The sequence below is a fragment of the Cetorhinus maximus genome, chromosome 6, assembly GCF_964194155.1.
Source record: "Cetorhinus maximus chromosome 6, sCetMax3.hap1.1, whole genome shotgun sequence".
In the NCBI taxonomy this organism is placed as follows: Eukaryota; Metazoa; Chordata; class Chondrichthyes; order Lamniformes; family Cetorhinidae; genus Cetorhinus; species Cetorhinus maximus.
Genome location: NC_135884.1, coordinates 128,808,730 through 128,829,301, shown reverse-complemented (window position 1 = coordinate 128,829,301; position 20,572 = coordinate 128,808,730). Strand labels below are relative to the sequence as shown.

Genomic DNA, 20,572 nt, shown 5'->3' with positions numbered 1-20,572 from the left:
GAGGTCACAGACTAGTGGAGGAATGCCTGAAATCAAGGTCCACATGGACTTTGAAAACAGAGCCATCCAGCTGGACGGCAAGAATCTGGATCATTCCTGTGCTGACGGTGAGGTTGGTAGTTCTCTACCAAGTGAGGATCCAGCAGTGCAACATCCAGCAGATAACCATGCTGTGAGTGATGTGTCCTGTTTCACAGGCCACTGCCATGCACTAATTATCTCCCCTTGCTTTCGCAGGCACATCTGCCAAACCGCCGACGGAGTCCACGACCCAGGGCCCAAAGAAACCTCTGAAGAGGAATCTGAAGGCACCCTCCCTGAAGACCCATCACAGCGCTCACCCACATCCTCCACCAGTGCAGAGACACACATCTTGGTGGGACCTAGCTTTAGAGTAGCCTCGGGATCACAATCTGGTGAGCACATCGCACTTTCCGATCCACTGCAGGCGGCGGCAGGGACTTCCCAGGTGCCCGGCACTTGGAGGACTGCTGGAGGCCAGAAATTTGCTGAGTCCGAGTCAGATGATGAACCTCTGGACTCGGTCATGTCACAGTTGCTGGAGCTGCAAAGGGAAGCTCAGGAACATCAGGAAGGGATGTCCGCTGCACTCCTCAGATTGCAAGGCATGATGGAGGAGTCCATCCATCTTCAGGCTGAGGTGATAGCGCCGGCATGCCATTGCACAGAATCAACACTGGAAGGATGGCAGCAACCATGGAGATCTTGGTCCAGGATGTGGCTCCTGTACTGCTGCCCGGGCTCAACTCCATCGCTGACGCCATAGTTGCCCGCCAACACTGTGTATATGAGAGGAGTTCAGGGCAGATCGATCTCACTCCAGCTACCCTTTCTCCTCAAGGAGTCAGCCAGGGGCCCTTGGGCACCCATAGGGAGGAGGATCAGTAGATGCACATCCTGGGGCCATCACACAGGTGATTTTGGGAGTGTCCAGCCCATCCGAACCCCCTCTTCCTATGACCCCAGCTGCTCCAGCACCACAGCTTGAGGAGGGTGCCACTGCCACACAGCAGGTCCCCGAAAGCAGGCCTGTGCCCTCCAGGTCTTGGCCATCCAGAGGACACCTGTCAAGGCCATCACAGACATGGCTGGCAGTCGGTAGGCTGCCTCGACCTTCGCTGTGGATGTCCGGGGAGCACCAAGATGTGGTGGCAAGGTTAGGAAAGTTAAGAAGATGTAGTTACATAGCCTGGGCAAGGGTGTTAATCACTTGTACATAATGTTCACTATTGTAATAAACTCCCAAGAATATCTCCCTGTCTATGGCTTCTTGTTCTGATGAGCAGTGTTTGTGTCATTCAGGTGTGAAACCTTTCTGCACAAGATAAAGGCAGCTGTCTCAGTCCAGGACCTCTTCCCTGTGCTCTGTTTATCCTTCAGACCAAAGTGATGGTCCGGCCTCACTCACTGGACACATTACTGATGCCTGCACCTCGACAGTGCTTGTTATTGCCGCCAGAATGTCGTGGGCAGGCGTCACAGAGTTCCGTCATTCTCTCTGTGTGCTCTCAGCCCCCACCTCTTCAGCAGCTGTGACCAGTGACGCTGTGCTCCTGAAGGGATCAGGTGCTGAGGATGGACAAAGGATCAGGTGCATTTAACGTTTCATGGCTGTGTCTCGATGATATGACCTTGATCACAGAGCACAAGCGAGCTGCCCTCGGACAGACAGGAGTCAGGCATTCTCAGAGGCTGTGTGAAGACCTATAGAGTGTCCTTACTGCATGTCGTCATCATCCTCCTGCAATCGAGCGACTCTCCATGATAGAAGCATTATCACAGAGCTGCCATAAGCCAGACTGGAGTCAAAGATTCATTGATGCAATGTGCAATGTCTATGGTGTCTCCTTACTGCATGCTGTCATCTCATGGGATTAAAACAGACACAATAACCAATAGAGCAGGGCAACCCGCATGGAGACGAGCAGTTGCACTGAGTAGCCCCATGGGGGTTCTCAGGGTCCTGCTCTCATTTGAGACACAGATTATTAAATTGGTTCATCCTGGTCAGAACTTGCTATGAGAAATACTCCCCAAACCTCATTAATAGCAAAATGCTTTTCAAAACATAAAATATTCCCTTACCTCATCATAATTGAAGATCCCGAACTGAAGATAGAGTATTGTTGCGACGGCCTTGAAGAATGTACTGTAAGAGGATATGTTCGAGCCCAACATCACATAGGACTACAACATACAGAAGTGACAGATCATGTGATTTAAATATTGTCTCCACATCAGCAGTGACTTCCTCTGCTGGTTACTTGAACAACTCACATTAATTACAGTTTTGGTAAAGTTTGCTTTTCTCTGTGATCATGTATTCTGTAGCCTGCTGAAATTTAGATATATGGTTTTAATTTGATCTTTTTCCATTTGGCTGAATGGTGGGTCTTGACCTGAAATACTGACCTACACTTGAATCTGGGCCACTGTCGGGACACCTTATTCTGCAGCACAATTTTCTAATTTGCATGGAAGCTGGCCTTGACCACTTGCCTAGACTGGGAACATTTATCCCTTTAACTTTTCTTTTCCTTACTCAGGTATGATGGACCTACGATATTCTTTCAGCTTTTTCTGTTTATATTTCATTGCATTCACAGTTTTTGTCTTACACTAAATTGTGCTAGCCGCTTTTATCAGTGATTTTTTTTCTGAATACCTGTCTGAATGCCGGACACTTGCAACACTGTACTGAATCATGCATGGGTAAAACATGGGTAGAACTTCAAGCCAATTGTGCCATCCTGGCAAAATAGATCCAGGCTCACAACTGATGACAACATACACTGCACTGTACATTCTGATGACAGTTCTGACAGTTCCAGAGTGAAGAATGGAGTGAACTGGCCGTCCAAACCCCCACTCAGTTTGGCATCTTCTTCACCACGCTCTTGACCTTTGACTTCCCTGCAGATATGGAAGGAGTCTACTTGAACACTAGGTCCGAGAGCAAACTCTACAATGCATCAAGAGTGAAATGAAGACAAAAACACATTGTGTCCTGATCAAAGAACTCCTTGACAATGATGATGATGCTGCTCCAGTCACCTGCACAGAAACTCAGCTACTCAGACTCATGGACTGTCCCCCGTTCCCCCCCCACCACCCCCATGCTTATAGTCAGAGGGAACAAGTTTTTTTTATTCATTCATGGGATGTGGGCTTTGCTGGCTGGGCCAGCATTTATTGCACATCTCTAGTTGCCCTTGAGAAGGTGGTGGTGAGCTGCCTTCTTGTACCACTGCAGTCCATGTGGTGTAGTTACCCCCATAGTGCTGTTAGGGAGGGAATTCCAGGATTTTGACCCAGCCACAGTGAAGTGTCAAGAAAACCCTGGTCATAGAACACGCTGTTGCATCTCTGCCCCTGATCGCACTAAATGTCTTAGTACGCCATTAAAAAACCCAGTTGCACCTCATTCAACAAGCATAACTTATACAAGGACTTTTACAACAAGAGAAGTAGTTTTTTTTATTCTTTCACAGGATATGGGCATCGCTGGCTAGGTCAGCATTTATAGCCCATCTCTAATTGCCCTTGAGAAGGTGGTGGAGAGCCACATTCTTGAACCTCTGCAGTCCATGTGATATAGTGCTGTTAGGAAGGGAATTCAGGATTTTGACCCAGTAACAGTGAAGGAACAGTGATAAAGTTCCAAGTCAGGATTCTGAGTGGTTTGGAGGAAAACTTGCAGGAGGTGGTGTTCCAATGCATCTACTTTTATATTATTCATTCATGGGATGTGGGTGTCACTGGCTAAGCCAGCATTTATCGCCCATCCCTAATTGCCCTTGAGAAGGTGGCGGTGAGCTGCCTTCTTGAACTGCTGCAGTCCATGTGTTGTAGGAACACCCACAGTGCTGTTCAGAAGGGAAATACTGCCCTAGTCCTTCTAGGTGGTAGAGGTCGTGGGTTTGGAAGGTGCTGTCGAAGGAGCCTTGGTATATTGCTGCTGTGTATTGTAGAGAGTACACACTGCTCCACTGTGCATTGGTGGTGGATGGAGTGAATGTTTAAGGTGGTGGATGGGATGCCAATCAAGCAGGCTGCTTTATTTTGGGTGGTGTTGAGCTTCTGGAGTGTTGCTGGAGTTGTACTCATCCAGGCAAGTGGAGGATATTCTATCACACTCCTGACTTGTGCCTTGCTGATGATGGACGGGCTTTGGGGAGTCAGGAGATGAGTTACTTGCCTCAGAATTCCCAGCATCTGACCTGCTCTCGTAGCCACAGTATTAAAATGGCTGGTACAGTTCAATACAGTCAATGGTAACCCCCAGGATGTTGATAGTGGGGGATTCAGCGATGGTAATGCCATTGAATGTCAAGGGGAGATGGTTAGATTCTCTCTTGTTGGAGATTGTCATTGCCTGACAATTGTGTTGCATACGTGTTACTTGCCACTTATCAGTTCAAACCTGAATGTTGTCTAGGTCTTGCTGCATATGGACATGGACTGCTTCAGTATCGCAAAAGGTGCTGAACGTAGTGCAATCGTCAATGAACATCCCCACTTCTGAACTTACAATGGAGGGAAGATCATTGATGAAGCAGCTGAAGACAGGGCCGGATTTAAAATGGAACACATCGTGCTGTGGCACTGGGCCCCCCAAATGGCAGGAGGCACAAAATGCAGGATGCATTATAAACCTGAGTGCTTTGTAAGATAATACAGCCTAATGACTGCTGATTTTTTAGTTTGAATGTAGATTTAAGGTTATTATGAAATAACATAGAACAGGCTTGTCCAACACAGCCCACAGGCAAAGCCCCCCGTGTGGTCCCCCAAAGTAAATGCAGTGAAAGATTCTTAAAGAAAGTGCTCCTCCAATCACAGCCTCAGCAACAAATGTTGAAGAGAAGCAGTCTGTCATTGGATGAACAGCAAAACCGACAGCAGCGAGTGGGCTCCAGAAACACAGGTATTGGGGAGAAAGAGAGAGAGAGAGAGAGACTCACTCCCGGGCCGGGGCTGGGGGCTGCGAGGGCGGGGGCAGGGGAGGAGGTGGGTGCTGGAAGAGACTGCCAGCCGGGGTTGCGGGGGAAGACTCGCTCCAGGCAGAGGCAGGGGAGAAGAGACTGCCGGGACAGGGTGGGTGGAGTGTGGGTGTGGGAATGGGAGTGGGTGTGAGAGTCAGTGTGAGTATGAGTGTGAGTGTGGGTGTGAGTGAGTGAGTGAGTGTGGGTGTGGGTGTTGGAATGAGTGTGAGTGTGGGTGTGGGTGTTGGAATGAGTGTGAGTGTGGGTGTGGGTGTAGGAGTGGGTGTGTATGCGAGTGGGAACGAATGTGGGTGTGGCAGTAGGTGTGGGAATGAGTTTGGGAGTGGGTCTGGGAATTAGTGTGGGAGTGGGAGTGGCTGTGGGAATGGGAGTGATTGTGTGTTTGGGTGTGGGAGTGGGGGTGTGTGTGGGTGTGGGAGTGAATGTGGGAGTGAGTGTAGATGTGGGAGTGAATGAGGGAGTGGGAGTGGGTGTAGGAGTGGATGAGGGAGGGAGTGTGGGAGTGAGTGTGGGTGTGGGAGTGAGTGTGGGAGTGGGAGTGGGAGTGGGAGTGGGAGTGGGAGTGGGAGTGGGAGTGGGAGTGGGAGTGGGAGTGGGAGTGGGAGTGGGAGTGGGAGTGGGAGTGGGAGTGGGAGTGGGAGTGGGTGTGGGTGTGGGTGTGGGTGTGGGTGTGGGTGTGGGTGTGGGAGTGGGAGTGGGAGTGAGAGTGGGTGTGGGTGTGGGAGCGGGTGTGGGAGCATGTGTAGAGGTGGGGCTGGGAGTGAGTGAGTGTGTGGGAGTGGGAGTGAGTGAATCTGTGGGTGTGGGAGCGGATCCCAGGGAAGGCAGTGGACTGACCCCAGGCAGGGCAGCAGACAGACCCTGGGTGAGGCAGTAGACACCAGGCCAGGCAGGAAGGAGCAGTGGACCGCTGGTGAGGTGAGACAGAGAGAGTATGAGGGTGTGGGGGGCTGGGGTGGACGGAAAATGTGAGGGTGCTGAGGGGAGAGAGAGTGTAAGGGTAGGGGGAGGAGAGTATGGGGGTGGGGGTGGTGGTGGGGGAGAGAGAGAATGGGGGTGGGGGTGGTGGTGGGGGAGAGAGAGAATGGGGGTGGGGGTGGTGGTGGGGGAGAGAGAGAATGGGGGTGGGGGTGGTGGTGGGGGAGAGAGAGAATGGGGGTGGGGGTGGGGGTGGTGGTGGGGGAGAGAGAGAATGGGGGTGGGGGTGGTGGTGGGGGAGAGAGAGAATGGGGGTGGGGGTGGTGGTGGGGGAGAGAGAGAATGGGGGTGGGGGTGGTGGTGGGGGAGAGAGAGAATGGGGGTGGGGGTGGTGGTGGGGGAGAGAGAGAATGGGGGTGGGGGTGGTGGTGGGGGAGAGAGAGAATGGGGGTGGGGGTGGTGGTGGGGGAGAGAGAGAATGGGGGTGAGGGTGGTGGTGGGGGAGAGAGAGAATGTGAGGGTGGTGGTGGGGGAGAGAGAGAATGTGAGGGTGGTGGTGGGGGAGAGAGAGAATGTGAGGGTGGTGGTGGGGGAGAGAGAGAATGTGAGGGTGGTGGTGGGGGAGAGAGAGAATGTGAGGGTGGTGGTGGGGGAGAGAGAGAATGTGAGGGTGGTGGTGGGGGAGAGAGAGAATGTGAGGGTGGTGGTGGGGGAGAGAGAGAATGTGAGGGTGGTGGTGGGGGAGAGAGAGAATGTGAGGGTGGTGGTGGGGGAGAGAGAGAATGTGAGGGTGGTGGTGGGGGAGAGAGAGAATGTGAGGGTGGTGGTGGGGGAGAGAGAGAATGTGAGGGTGGTGGTGGGGGAGAGAGAGAATGTGAGGGTGGTGGTGGGGGAGAGAGAGAATGTGAGGGTGGTGGTGGGGGAGAGAGAGAGTGAGGGTGGTGGGGGAGAGAGAGAGTGAGGGTGGTGGGGGAGACAGAGTGTGAGGGTGGTGGGGGAGACAGAGTGTGAGGGTGGTGGGGGAGAGAGTGAGGGTGGTGGGGGAGACAGAGTGTGAGGGTGGTGGGGGAGAGAGAGAGTGAGGGTGGTGGGGGAGAGAGAGAGTGAGGGTGGTGGGGGAGAGAGAGAGTGAGGGTGGTGGGGGAGAGAGAGAGTGAGGGTGGTGGGGGAGAGAGAGAGTGAGGGTGGTGGGGGAGACAGAGTGTGAGGGTGGTGGGGGAGACAGAGTGTGAGGGTGGTGGGGGAGGGGTGGAGAGACAGTGTGTGAGAAGCACTGATCAATTTGTATTTTCTTGGCTTCGGCCTTTAGGTCCAGGGAGGGTGTCCTGGTGGTGGGGGTGGGGTGGGAAAATGAAGCTGAGCACAGGGCCCCAACAACTTTAAGTCCACCACTGGCTGAAGATCGTTGAGTATAGGACAGTGAAATCTCACAGCAAATATCAGTGCTTCATAATTGAATTCCATCGATGAATTCCTACGGCAGAGAGGGGCATCACTAACAGCAACATTCAGATTTCCGCATTTAATGGTGCATGTGTGAGTGCCAGACGTTGCTGCCAGTTTCATAGGTAATGACAGTGAACACCGACAGTCTCACCATTGTTAAACCACAAAATTCAGGCTACTTTTTTTGGTTATCAACTGAAGTGAGACTTTCAATTGACAAATCGTTACGTTCTAAGTTAAATAACATGCAGTAGAAAGATTGTTTCATCTTACCACACTGGAGTAGGCCACAAGCAGCAGTACTAGGATAACAAATAAGCCTCTGAGCTCCCCCCAGGCTCTCCGCATTGCAGATGTGAACAGATGCAGCTTCGGGTTCAGATGCAGCAGATGCCAGAGCTTCACTGTGGTCAGTGCCACCAATACAGCAATGACATAATTAAGAACGGAATTTATGCTCATCAACCAATGGAAACTAACAAATCTGTGGAGATAATAGTATAGCTGAAAGCTTGATGACTAACATTGAAGTTTCCTAACATTTTCGCTCCAGTTGGGTGACAGATGGCTGGCAATTGGTCCCTAGCACTCGGGTAAATCGCCAATGAGGAGATTTGGGAAGACCTCGTGATCTGGAGAGAGAGACCAACACAGGGCAGAGGAGGCCAAAACCTCCCGCTTCACCACGGGGAAAGGAAGACAATTGATCTTTTTAGTTGTCTCTGGCCCTGACTCCTCCTCCCATTCAGCTGGTTTGGCTAGGCAATCACAATGGATTCCCCATACAGCTCCCCATTTCAAAATAACTGTCAGGTTTTGATCACATCATTGGAGCCCAAGCAGCATTTTCAGAGGAAGTTTCCACCTGGTGTCATTTCCCACCAGTTCAGGAGACCAAGTTAAAATCAGAAATCGTGGGATCAGAGTGGGAGCCTGGTGCATATCTATAATGGGCCATTTTAATTGCCTGACAGTGTTATAGCTGCTGCACAAGAATAAAATCACCCATTGAAGTTTCTGAAAATTATCATTAGGTGGCTCTTGTACCTAGTCTAGATTCAAATTGTGGAGTTATTGCCCCCGCCACCATCCCCCAACCTTGCCACCCACCCCACCCCACTGCCCAGATAAAAGTCAGTGGAAAGCCCACCTTTGCTTGGCTGGCTCAACCCGCAGCCATTCACAGAATCAGAATCACAGTGCAGAAGAGGCCCTTCGGCCCATCGAGTCTGCAACGACACGTGAGAAACACCTGACCTACCTACCTAATCCCATTTACCAGCACTTGGCCCATAGCCTTGAATGTTATGACATGCCAAGTGCTCATCCAGGTACTTTTTAAAGGATGTGAGGCAACCCGCCTCCAACACCCTCCCAGGCAGTGCATTCCAGACCGTCACCACCCTCTGGGTAAAAAGGTTTTTCCTCACATCCCCCCTAAACCTCCTGCCCCTCACCTTGAACTTATGCCCCCTTGTGACTGACCCTTCAACTAAGGGGAACAGCTGCTCCCTATCCACCCTGTCCATGCCCCTCATAATCTTGTACACCTCGATCAGGTCACCCCTCAGTCTTCTCTGCTCCAACGAAAACAACCCAAGTCTATCCAACCTCTCTTCACAACTTAAATGTTTCATCCCAGGCAACATCCTGTCGAATCTCCTCTGCAACCCCTCCAGTGCAATCACATCCTTCCTATAATGTGGCGACCAGAACTGCACACAGTACTCCAGCTGTGGCCTCACCAAGGTTCTATACAACTCCAACATGACCTCCCTACTTTTGTAATCTATGCCACGATTGATAAAGGCAAGTGTCCCATATGCCTTTTTCACCACCCCACTAACATGCCCCTCCGCCTTCAGAGATCTATGGACACACACGCCAAGGTCCCTTTGTTTCTCAGTACATCTTAGTTGTCATGCCGTTCATTGAATACTTCCTTGTCAAATTACTCCTTCCAAAGTGTATCACCTCACACTTTCCAGGGTTAATTGACTTTGAGGTGAACCTTCTGCCCCCATTGGGGTGGAAGTCCTGCCTCTGAAAGCAGCCAGCCAATAAATGGCCAGCAGCTCTCTTGTCCCATGAGTGGTGGCAACAGTTGGGACTATGGAGTCCCGGAGGAAGAGACACCATGTGCCCAGACTTCAAGGCAAGTCCATGGTTTTGCCGCGGCTAGACTGGCAGGCCCTGCAAGAGCGGGTGGGGGGCAGGAATTGTCAGGCCGAGGCGGCAGGGGTGGGAGGAGGGGAAACCCGGGAGCAAATGACCTGGGGGTGGGGGCCAAATGGACACAGGAAGCCGAAAAGAGGCAAACCCCTCTTGCCCGGCCAACAGAATGCCAGGTTTCACATGGTGGGCTGGACATTTGGTACCTGCTCCCCACCTACTAACCCCCGCGGCTGCTTGTAAAATCGCAGAGGGACGGTGGGCAGGTGGAGCAGATGGCACCACAGGCATGATGCCCAATTTAATGACCCCCCACCCCTGCCATCGCCTTCTCCGCTTGCCATCCTGCTCCCAGGAGGTTGTAAAGTTCTAGCTATTGTGAGAGAAATCTGGTGATGGTGTGTTACAGTTCACTCAGAGAGTCTGGGTCGCTGTGGCAACATGCACGTTGTAGCCTGGAGCTATGGATAATATTAGAGGCTCCAATATTTTTTCCATCATATGGCTGACTGGGAACCTCTCCCACTCTTACCACCTGACATTGGTGTGTGTTGCATGGATTTGCAAGTTGTTATTCAATCTGTCTGTCCACATTATGAACCTAACTTGACCATTCCTGGGGTGGGAAACGAACCTGGAGCTTCTGGCTTGGAGCCAGGGATGCTCTCCACTGTGCCCCAAGACCTTCTTGTAACAAGCTTATGTAGGCAGAATCCATAATAAATGTGGACTCAGGCATCCAGTTTGGCCTTCAAATGCACTGTCACAAAATAGGGCTGGGGGAGGGAGTAGTTTGGGGGAGAGACAGATGAAAAAAATGGCCAGTTCTCTCACATTGAAACTTAGGAACCTATCAGAAATGTGTGAAATACAACCTCAGAGAAACTTACAAGAATAATATGTAAAAATGTCACTAATTGAGAAAAACTTTGTGATGGGCCCATCACAAAATGTCAAGTTTGCAAAAATATCAGAGGAATTAAATCTTTATCATGATATAGAAGCACCTTTGAGGATTTTTGACATAATCATCTAGAGTTTCACTTTCAAATGCTAATCGTTTCAGAAACAGCGCAAAGGCACTCCAACTGGAGAGGATAATGGATACTTCCATCAGGTTATGCTTATCGTAGAAATATTTCCAATTCTTCTCTCTGAGGAGCTTTCCCTAGAAAGGGAGGCACAATTAATATTTTTTGATCATTTGAAATATATGCAATATCACATTTTGTATGTTTTATTTGAGGTTGAGTTATAGTGAAAACATCTTACACCAGTATAAGGTGAAAGGAATTTAGGGTAAACATTAATTTGCTAAGTCATTGTTAAAGACCTGTCCTGAGAAAATTATCCAGTTCTTTTTTTGTGGCAGTTTGTCTTTAAACACCAGAGCAAAGTGTATTAATACGTAATAATTTGGAACACTAAAATGTGGCCATTTCTCTGTGTATAACAATTTAGCACTTTCCACTTGTAACCCACGTAAGTTCTTAATACCTATATTAACACATTTGACACACTGAGATCAATTATTTCTGGCAATCTTGTTGCGGATTACAAATATTCAGCACCTACCTGCAGCACCATATAATAAACAACAAAAAGCATATACACAATCTTTACTGCAGCAAACAGAATCGTAATGTCTCTGTTCTGGACCAGCTGTATACTCTCCATGTCTGCAGAGGGAATGAAGGCTCCTGTAGAATTAAATGAAATATATATAAAATCAAAATTAGGGTTAGATAATTAGACCTGTTTAGCATTCACAATCAAGTTAAAATTTAATCCAAGAAGCTTCTGATCTTAAATTTGACTAATACATGCTCTAGTTTTGTGCAATCAACTGCAGTTCATTCTGCTGATGGTGAAAGAGACAGATATTCTACTGTCCTATTTGCATATCCTCAAATATGATAATTTTAAATACTGTGCCAGGATATGGACATTGCTGTTGAGGTTGACATTTATTACCCATCCCTAAATGGCCTTCAGAAAGTGGTAGTGGGGCTTCTTGAACCACTGCAACCTATGCGGCAAATACTTGTAGATAGGGAGTGACAAGATTTTGACCCAGCAACAAAGAAGGAATGACAAATATTTGTCCAAGTCAGGATGATATGTGATTTTGACTCAGAGATGGTGGTGTTCTTATGCACCTTGCCCTTCTAGGGGTGAAGTTTATAGATTTAGGAGATGTTTTAGAAGGAAGCTTGCAACTTGCTGCAGTGCATCCTGTAGATGGTACACTGATGATGGAGCGGGTGAATATTTAGGCTATTGGGTGTCAATCAACTGTACTATTTTTGTCCTGGTTGGAGTTGAGCCTATTAAGTCTTGATGTAGTTTCACAGAGCTTTCCATCACAGTCCTGACTTGTGTCTTGTAGGTGATGAGGAGTCTTTGGGGAGTCAGGAGAGGAATCACACCCCTGCAGAGTACCCTGTCTGTGACCTGCTCTCATAGCCAAAGCATTTATGTGGCTGTTTCAGTTGAGTTTCTGTCCAATAGCGATCCCAAGTATATTGATGGTGTAAGATTTATTGAATGCTACTGTAGAGTAGCTGAGTTGTACTGTTAGTAATAGAGTTGATCTGCAAACACTTCTTGAGTGGAAACATTAAGTTTATTTACAATATACTCAGCAGCAAATCCACATGTGCTTTCAACTCCAACTCTATCTTTACACTTATTGCAGAGGTAGCCCGCGCTACTCTCCTATTGCTTCCTACAGATCATGTGACCTTCCCTAACAAGTATTATTCTTAAAGGTACATTACACACTAAGTAAAACAATAATTACAACAAATGTTAAGGAATGTGTTGGAGATGGCCATGGCCTAGCACTTCTGTGTTGCAAAGTTACTTGCCATTTTGCTACAAAGCCCAAACCTAACTAGTTGGAGACTGTGGGGATTGGGAACTACTACTCCCAATTGGCCTCAGAGCTTTAGCACATGCACAGACCGGGAGCAGGCTGTACATGCGTAGATCAGCATTTTAACGTTTTTTTTGGCCCAGTGCACTTGTGCCCCCAATTTATGTTATGATCCTAGGCCAGACCCCCAAGATTTTGGTAAGATCTGGTTAGGGACCAATAACCTTTTGTTTAAAGGAGACAAAGATTTAAGACACTTGCTCAGTGAAGAAAGCCTCAAGATTTCACGAGTTTTGAGCAAACAGAAATAAACTTTACTATATAAGGTAAGGAAGATAAAACAATTTAGAATGTCTATCTTATACTCTAGCATTCAGAGTAAGTATGAGGTACATGTGAATTAACAAGCCAAATGTGGTCAAACACACCACACTACACAATAAATGGCAGATGTGACCAAGACAGAGTCCATGGATTTCTCAACAAAACACCCAGGTATCAGTAACACTGTGAGTCAACCAATCTCACTGAAACTGTCTCTCTCATGAGGGATTCCAGTCTTCAACTTTGAAGATCTAACCTTGGAATTCTCTCCAAAAGTCGCTCCAACCCAGATGGCATCAACAACAGCCCACCTCGCAGTGATTCAATCTCGTCTCCCAAGATTTCTTTCCCATGGATTCCCAAGTATATACTCAAGCACCAACTCACAAGCACAATTTTAGATCTTTGGCCACCCCAAGCAGAACAATGCTGTTCCAAAGGGGAACCTTGGCCCCAACTGCCCACAGCACAGAGTCACCAACCTTCAGCTGCCTTTTTGGAACTTCAGGGGGTCTCTTGAACCTGCTTCACTCAAAGTTTGCTACCATGAGCCCTTTACCTATTTGGAGCTTTTTTTTCTCTACTCCTTGACTGAACTGGGGCCTCTTCTTCTCCCTGTCCCCTGCTTGGGACGCTTCTTTTTTGATGGTGCTCCGCTATCCGGTCACTTAACCTGGGTTTTCTTGGCATTTCCTTATGCACCAGTGCACTGGGTCAAAAAAAAGACATAAAAATGCCAATGCGCATGTGCAAAAGCTCCAAGGCCCGTTGGGAGTTGAAGTTCCCGATCTCCGCCCTCTCCAACAGAGTAAGTTTGGGTTTCATAAGAATTTATTAATTGGCTGTTTTCCACGTCTTGCAACATGTTGGTGTGGATTGCTCCTATGTCTAGGAATTACAAATTGAACTGAACATTGTGCAATCATCAGTGAAAAGACTCACATCTGACCTTATGATGGAGGACAGGTCATTGATGAAGCAGTTGAAAATAATTGGGAAAATGAGGAACTCCTGCAGTCATGTTATGGTTATAAGATTCAATAGTAAAATGTATCAAGAATTCTGTAATGTTTTTAATATATCATGGATTTTCATTATTTCAGAGACTCTTCATTTCATTATAAAGGATATCATGATAGGTTTCACAAGACCAACTTGACTGTTTAACTGTAATTGATTAAAATGTAAATGCATGACAAAAAACAATTATTTGCTAAGTTTCTGAACCCTGTTCAATAATCCTGATTTCGAACACAGGTGCGTGAGGATGGTGCAGCGCAAAATACAAACTTAATTTCAAAGGATTTTAAAGTGGGCTCTAGTTTCCCAACTAGGAATGACTGAATGACTATGACCCGTTCCCTATATAATGTGTGGAATTATTTAAATATATTTGAAAGACCATGTAATTTGCATTACAATGTGTAATCTGTATCAAAGCATGACCTGAAAGAACACGTAAACTCGCTGTAACCACAATATTTAAAAGATCAATCAACATTACTTTTGACCTGTTCCTAGTCTGGTTTGCCATAGCCAAAGCTGCAAATGTACGTAGAACATAAAAATATGAAAAGGTAATTCAGTCCATCTTGCTCATCCTATCATTCAGGTTTGTACCATAGGAAAAACCAAACATATGTGAGCGCTTACCTATACCATTTGTCTCCAGTGTCAGTGTGGTTACACAGAATAGATTTACATTTGCGTTATAGACCGTGAACTCCACAAAGATTGCTCTGGTGTAACTGTCTAACCAATTGCTTTCAGCTATATATTTAACAATCCTGCAGGATAAATCAGAAGAAATACAATATAGCAATATAAAGTCAATGCAGGTATATTTCATGCTGTTTTCAGAATGAAACGTAAACGGGCACACTCATGGAAACCGTATGGTACTTACAGAATAACTGATTTACCTGGATGCATTATGTTTATCTGTGGTCAGGTCAGCCACATAGCCACTTCCTCTGTATACAGCAAGATTTCTCCAAAACGGATACTTCTGTAATCTTGGTTGGTATTCCCAAATATAACTGAGATTTGAGACCTGTACAGATATATTGTTTGTCCATTGCTCTCCATAGTTTGACATATCCTCCTCATCAAATGAATATGGGACTTCACATTTTTTAACAAAGCTTTTTAATGTCTTCTTTGCAGGACAATCATGTTTTTTTACTCTCAGTTGTCGAATGCGGGGGCTTCCAAGTAGTTCTGAGTATCCATCAGTAATGAATCCTAGTGACAAAGTCACACTTATCATTACTCTAATGGTATGCCTTTGTTGTTTAGGAAGGATTTCATAAAAAATAAACAACACCTAAAAAAAGATAATCTATGCCTATGAAAGCTTGGGAATGAACATACGAACAAGGAGCAGGAGTAGGCCATTCAGCCCCTCAAGCCTGCTCCCCCAATTAATGAGATCATGGCTGATCTGATAGTAACCTGAAAACTGAATCCCACCTAACCCTGATAACCCTTCACCCCCTTGCTTACCAAGAATCCAGCCACCTCTGCCTTAAAAATGTTCAAAGACTCTGCTTCCACCACCTGTTCATGAAGAGAGTTTCAAAGACGCACGATCCTCTGAGTGAAAGAATTTCGCCTCATCTTTGTTTTAAATGGGTGATCCCTTATTTTTAAAGAGTGACCCCTAGTTCTAGATTCTCCCACAAGAGGAAACATCCTCTCCACATCTACTCTGTCACGACCCCTCAGGATCTTAAAGGTTTCAATCAAGTCGCCTCTTAGTCTTCTAAACTCCAGCGGATACAAGCCTAGTCTGTCCAACCATTGCTCATAAGACAACCCACCCATTCCGGGTATTAGTCTGGTAAATCTTCTCTGAACTGCTTCCAACGCATTTATATCCTTCCTTAAATAAGGTGACCAATACTGAACGCAGTACTCCAAATGTGGTCTCACTAGTGCCCTGTACACCTGAAGCATAACCTCTCTACTTATGTATTCAATTCCCTTCGCAATAAATGATAACATTCTATTAGCTTTTCTAATTACTTTCTGTATCTGCATACTAACCTTTTGTGATTCATGCACTAGGACACCCAGATCCCTCTGCACCTCAGAGCTCTGCAATCTCTCACTATTTAGATAATATGCTTCTTTTTTTATTCCTTCTGCCAAAATGGACCATTTCACATTTTCCCCACATTATACTCCATTTGCCAGACCTTTGCCCACTCACTTAAACTATCTATATCTTTTTGTAGCCTCCTTATATCCTCTTCACAACTTACTTTCCTGCCTATCTTTATGTTACCAGCAAATTTGGCAACCATCCCTTCATCCAAGTCATTTATATAAATAATAAAAAGCTGAGGTCCCAGCACTGATCCCTGAGGCACACCACTCATTCCATCTTGCCTATCTGAAAAAGACCCATTTATGCCTCCTCTCTGCTTCCTGTTAGCCAGCCAATCATCTATCCAGGCCAATATGCTACCCCCTATACCATGAATCATTTAGTTAGCAGGGATTGAAGGAGGATACAAACTATCAGTCATATTAAGATCCAACCACTGAAACAGTTCAATATCTCAATGATGCAAGTGGAGAAGACCACAAGTAGAAACAGTGCTCGTTACTGGGAGGAAGCAAAAAGTAAAGAATGGCCACACCAGCCTTCTCTCATGCAGCTGCTGATCTCAGTTTTAGCAGCGCTGACAGACATCTGAAAGCAGCTTACTTGTCTGACCTTCTAGCCATTGAATGAGAGACCCAAGTAAAGTGGTGAAAAAAAACCTTTAAAAAGGAAGTTACTGACAAAAAAGGTAATATGTATACAGAATCACACAATGTAAATTTACGTACATGCAAACTGTTGCTGTTTGAATTGTTTACTAATTTATCGATAAATAATTAAAAATGGCAAGTGCCCAAAAATATCATCAGTGTTACACCTGTAGGTAGCATTGCGAGGGTCCACTCTGTGCTGTTCTGTAACTGTGCCATCTTTCTGTAAACATTGTGGGTGGGATTTTACAGCCCCTCCCTCCGGTGGGATTTTCTGGTCCCGTTGAAGTCAATGGACATTTGAACGATTCGCTGAATTTTCTGCCCCTGCCCCTGCCTCGACAGGGCTGTAAAATTCTGCCCTATGGGCCATTACTTCCAAGCTCCAGGTATCTGGGGGGTACCCCAAAGATGCGCTGGAGAACCGCCCCCCTGCCCCCCCCCCGCAGATGTTCCCAGGTAAGGATTGCACGGCAATTGCCCAGGAAGTGCAAACTTCTGATGGGCAATTGCCCTGCACTGGAAACCATCCAAAAATGTGATTTAAATTGCAAACTTCGATTGGTTCTGAATGTCTTACAGCAATAGTTAGAAGAAAAAATTAGAAGAATTAAAAGCACTTCTAGCTTCTGGGTAACTACTGTACCGACCTCTCCCGACTCACCACAGGACACCCCCACACCTTGCCCCACATCCCCCTGACCGCACAACCCCCCACCCCCCCAGTTGCACACACCCATACCAGACTGCCGGAACCCTCCACAGACCACCTCCTAACCACCCGACCACCTGACCCACACTCACCCAGAGACCACCCAAACCCCCACAGAGACCATCCAATCTCCGCCCCCCCCCCCATGACCACTTCCCACTCCCTGACCACACCACCTCTTAGACCACCCGACACCCACCCCCCCTCAAATTCTACCCACTTACCTTACAAACCTACCTTCTCCCTGGCTTGAAAGTGGATGGACCTTTAAACTCACCTGCTTTACTGCAGCTGCAGCCATAAAAAAAGGTGGCGTGGTCTCCTCACATCCGACTCTGCAGTCCTTGACAGAGGGACTCAGGAGCACACTGCACTGCACTATTCTCGCCTGGCCTGAGTTGGAAGGTCAGGAGACAAAGGATTTTCAGGTAAGAAACTAGGAGCGGAGTGGCAATCCCACCCTGATTGCCACTCTGTGGAAGTTCAGGCCCATTACTTCTCGAAAAATGGCATCGCTAGCAAGATCAGCATTTATTGCCCATTCTGAGTTAATTTCCAGCACTTCCTTAATCCCACAATAGTTCTGAATGCTCGCTGAACTTGAGAACCCCATCGCCAGTACTCGGAGGCCCCTGGGATCTCTCTCCCAGTGATCCTAAAACCAAGAACTTGCCCTAGTGTTCCAAGATCTTTCTCCTGCAGTGTTTCTGGAATTCTTGACATACCCACAGTGCCCTCAGCCTAAGGCCCTACCTCAAAATATTGCTGGACCCTGCAACATCATCCCAGAACTGTCGGATCGCAGGGCTGCCCCCAGTACTGATAAGTTAATGCCTCTGGTAATAGCACATCACATAACATCCTTGTACTTATAAAACTTTCTGACTAACTGTGAACACCACCAGAATATCTGCTAGTTTCTCATTAGTTGTAACTGCTTAATTCACAAATCAGTTATAAAGGTGGAATGAGACTCCTTTACAGAAAGAGTTAAATGGAATATGTTTACCGTTATAACTTCCATATAGGTTGGGTAGTAACAATTTGCTGGCCCAGGTATAAAAGTCATCAATGGTTCGGATATCACTGAAGGAAGGGGTGAATGTCTGGTTAATGGCTCTGTTAAGATAGAATGCATTGGGATTTTTCTCTCCATATGCGATGGTTAGCAACAAGGAGAGAAACACCAAATGAACTGAAAGAGAGAGAGAGAAAAAGCACATCAGAATATGAAAAGAATCAAAGTTTACTTTAATAGTGTTACTATGTCACGAAAACATTCAATGAACTTAAAACCGTAAGAGTGTTAGAGACAACATACATCCAAAAACAGTGGTTAGGACTGTATTAAGGTTTTAAGCTAGTAAACAATGTAAGATATTATTTATATACCCAGAATCTTCTGGATCATAGCATATATTTTCTTCTCTTTTCTTTTCATCTCTTTTAGCTGTTCCACAAATTGAACTGTTGGCGGCTGGTAAATTTTACCGCTTCGGTCTGTCTGTAAAGCTTTGTTAGGTTCCCCTGTGGATACCAGTAATATGGTTAGTTGAAGGATGTAAAAGGATTAAAAATGGAACAAAATGAGAAATGTATATTTGCCATCAAATTCATATTCTTTTCAGAGATCATGTCCTGTTCACACTATCATAGATTCTATCTAAGTGTAACAAGTAAACTAATCTGGTATTGAGAGGGTACCAGGTAATATTCAGTATAGTAGCACTATAGAAAATCTGGGCAGATAACAGAGACAGCAGTTAGTAGTTATTTTTGTTTTAAAAAGATGACTGATTGGTGTGAGAATTACATAGAAATTACAACATGGAAGCTGCCCATTTATGGCGGTCAGTCTGTGCTGGTGCTTATCCTCCATGCAAGAAAATAGCCATAATCATATCTACCCATTTGGTTCCCCTATAATTCTCCTTTCCTCATTTGCTTCAATTACTAACTTTGGTAGTGCATTTTCCAACCTCAGAACCCTCTAGGTAAAAAAGTTTCTCTTGCACCCTGCCTCTAAATTGTCTACATTTAACCTTATATCTATATGCCTTCGTTCTAGATCCCTTAACATCAGAAACACTTTAACGGATTCTGTCCCATCCTTGCATAATTTTAAATACCTCTATCAGATCACCTTGTAATCTCCTAGGTTCTAATGAAATGTTTCCTCATATTTTTATTTCCTCTTGCCTGCGATGTATCCTCCCTATTGCCTCAATGTCCTTCCTACACTATGCAGCCCAAAACTACACTGTACTCCAACTGTGTTCTTACTTAGGTTTTATTTGGATTCCTAAAGACATTTTGATTTTTATATTCTATACCTCTTGCCATAGAACCTACAACAATAACAAATTGCATTTGTAAAGCACGTTTAAAGTAGTAAAATGTCCCAAGATATTTCACGAGAGTGCCATCTGGCAAATCTTGACAACGAGCCACTTAAAGAGCTATTAGGACAGGTGACTAAAAGCTTGGTCAAAGAGGTAGGTTTTAAGGGAAATCTTAAAGGGGGAAGAGGTGGTGAGGCTTAGGGAAGGAATTCCAGAGGCTCAGGGCCTACAGAGCAGAACATATGGCCATCAATGGTGAGGCAAAGGATTTCAGGGATGCAAAAGAAGCCAGAATTGGAGGAGCACAAAATTCCTGGGGGCTGGTAGGGCGAGTACTCCATAAATTTTGACATGAGATATTGCTTTTAATGTCCTGTGAATCTGACCCCCTAAAGCCCTCTGTTCCTTCACATCTCCCAGCCTTTTCTCATTCAAAGTATTGTTTTAATATATTTAAGAAAAATATTCATGAACTGATTTGCTGGCACGGAATTCCATTGGTCATTATTCTGCCAAGTTAACATCTCAGAAATATCTCTTTCCAGAAAACGTACCTATTATCTGGAATTTGTATGTGAGAAGTTTTACTGATTGAACAGGGTGAATGTGGTGATAATTTTTTCTTATACTTGCACGCACCATGAAATGATGCAGATTAATCATTGATTTCTGCCTTTGTCTTATCAAATGCTTTCTCAGTCAGCCTTCAAATAAATTAAAATGGAACACATGCAGAAGACAGAAGAATCCGGGTCAGGTCAAAGGGAGATATTGGGCAGAATTTTGCCCTTGGTGGACGTGCGGGCCCCACTGGCTCGGCGGTGGGCGGACAGCCGACCCCCGCCACTGAAACAGGGCCCGCCGCCATTTTGAGTGGGCGGGCCAATTAAGACCCGCCCAGCGGCCTGCCCGACAGGAAGTGCTATGCACTTCCTGTGCAGTGGGGAGAGGGAATCCCCAGCTGTCACAGTGTGCTCTTTTGCGCATGCGC

At 46.3% G+C, this 20,572-nt stretch overlaps 1 protein-coding gene across 1 annotated transcript in view; it reads right to left on the bottom strand.

Annotated features, from left to right (window-relative positions):
* Positions 1-10,542: 10,542 nt before the first annotated feature.
* Positions 10,543-20,572, bottom strand: part of LOC144681427 (polycystin-1-like protein 2) — a 56,481-nt gene continuing 46,451 nt past the window's right edge. Inside the window, exons 14-20 of the mRNA XM_078543018.1 lie at positions 19,573-19,587; positions 18,632-18,766; positions 18,249-18,434; positions 14,688-15,009; positions 14,419-14,552; positions 11,139-11,263; positions 10,543-10,731 (exon numbers count right to left, since the gene is read on the bottom strand). Coding sequence (XP_078399144.1) covers positions 10,543-10,731; positions 11,139-11,263; positions 14,419-14,552; positions 14,688-15,009; positions 18,249-18,434; positions 18,632-18,766; positions 19,573-19,587 — 1,106 coding nt within the window. The remainder of the gene's footprint in view (positions 10,732-11,138; positions 11,264-14,418; positions 14,553-14,687; positions 15,010-18,248; positions 18,435-18,631; positions 18,767-19,572; positions 19,588-20,572) is intronic.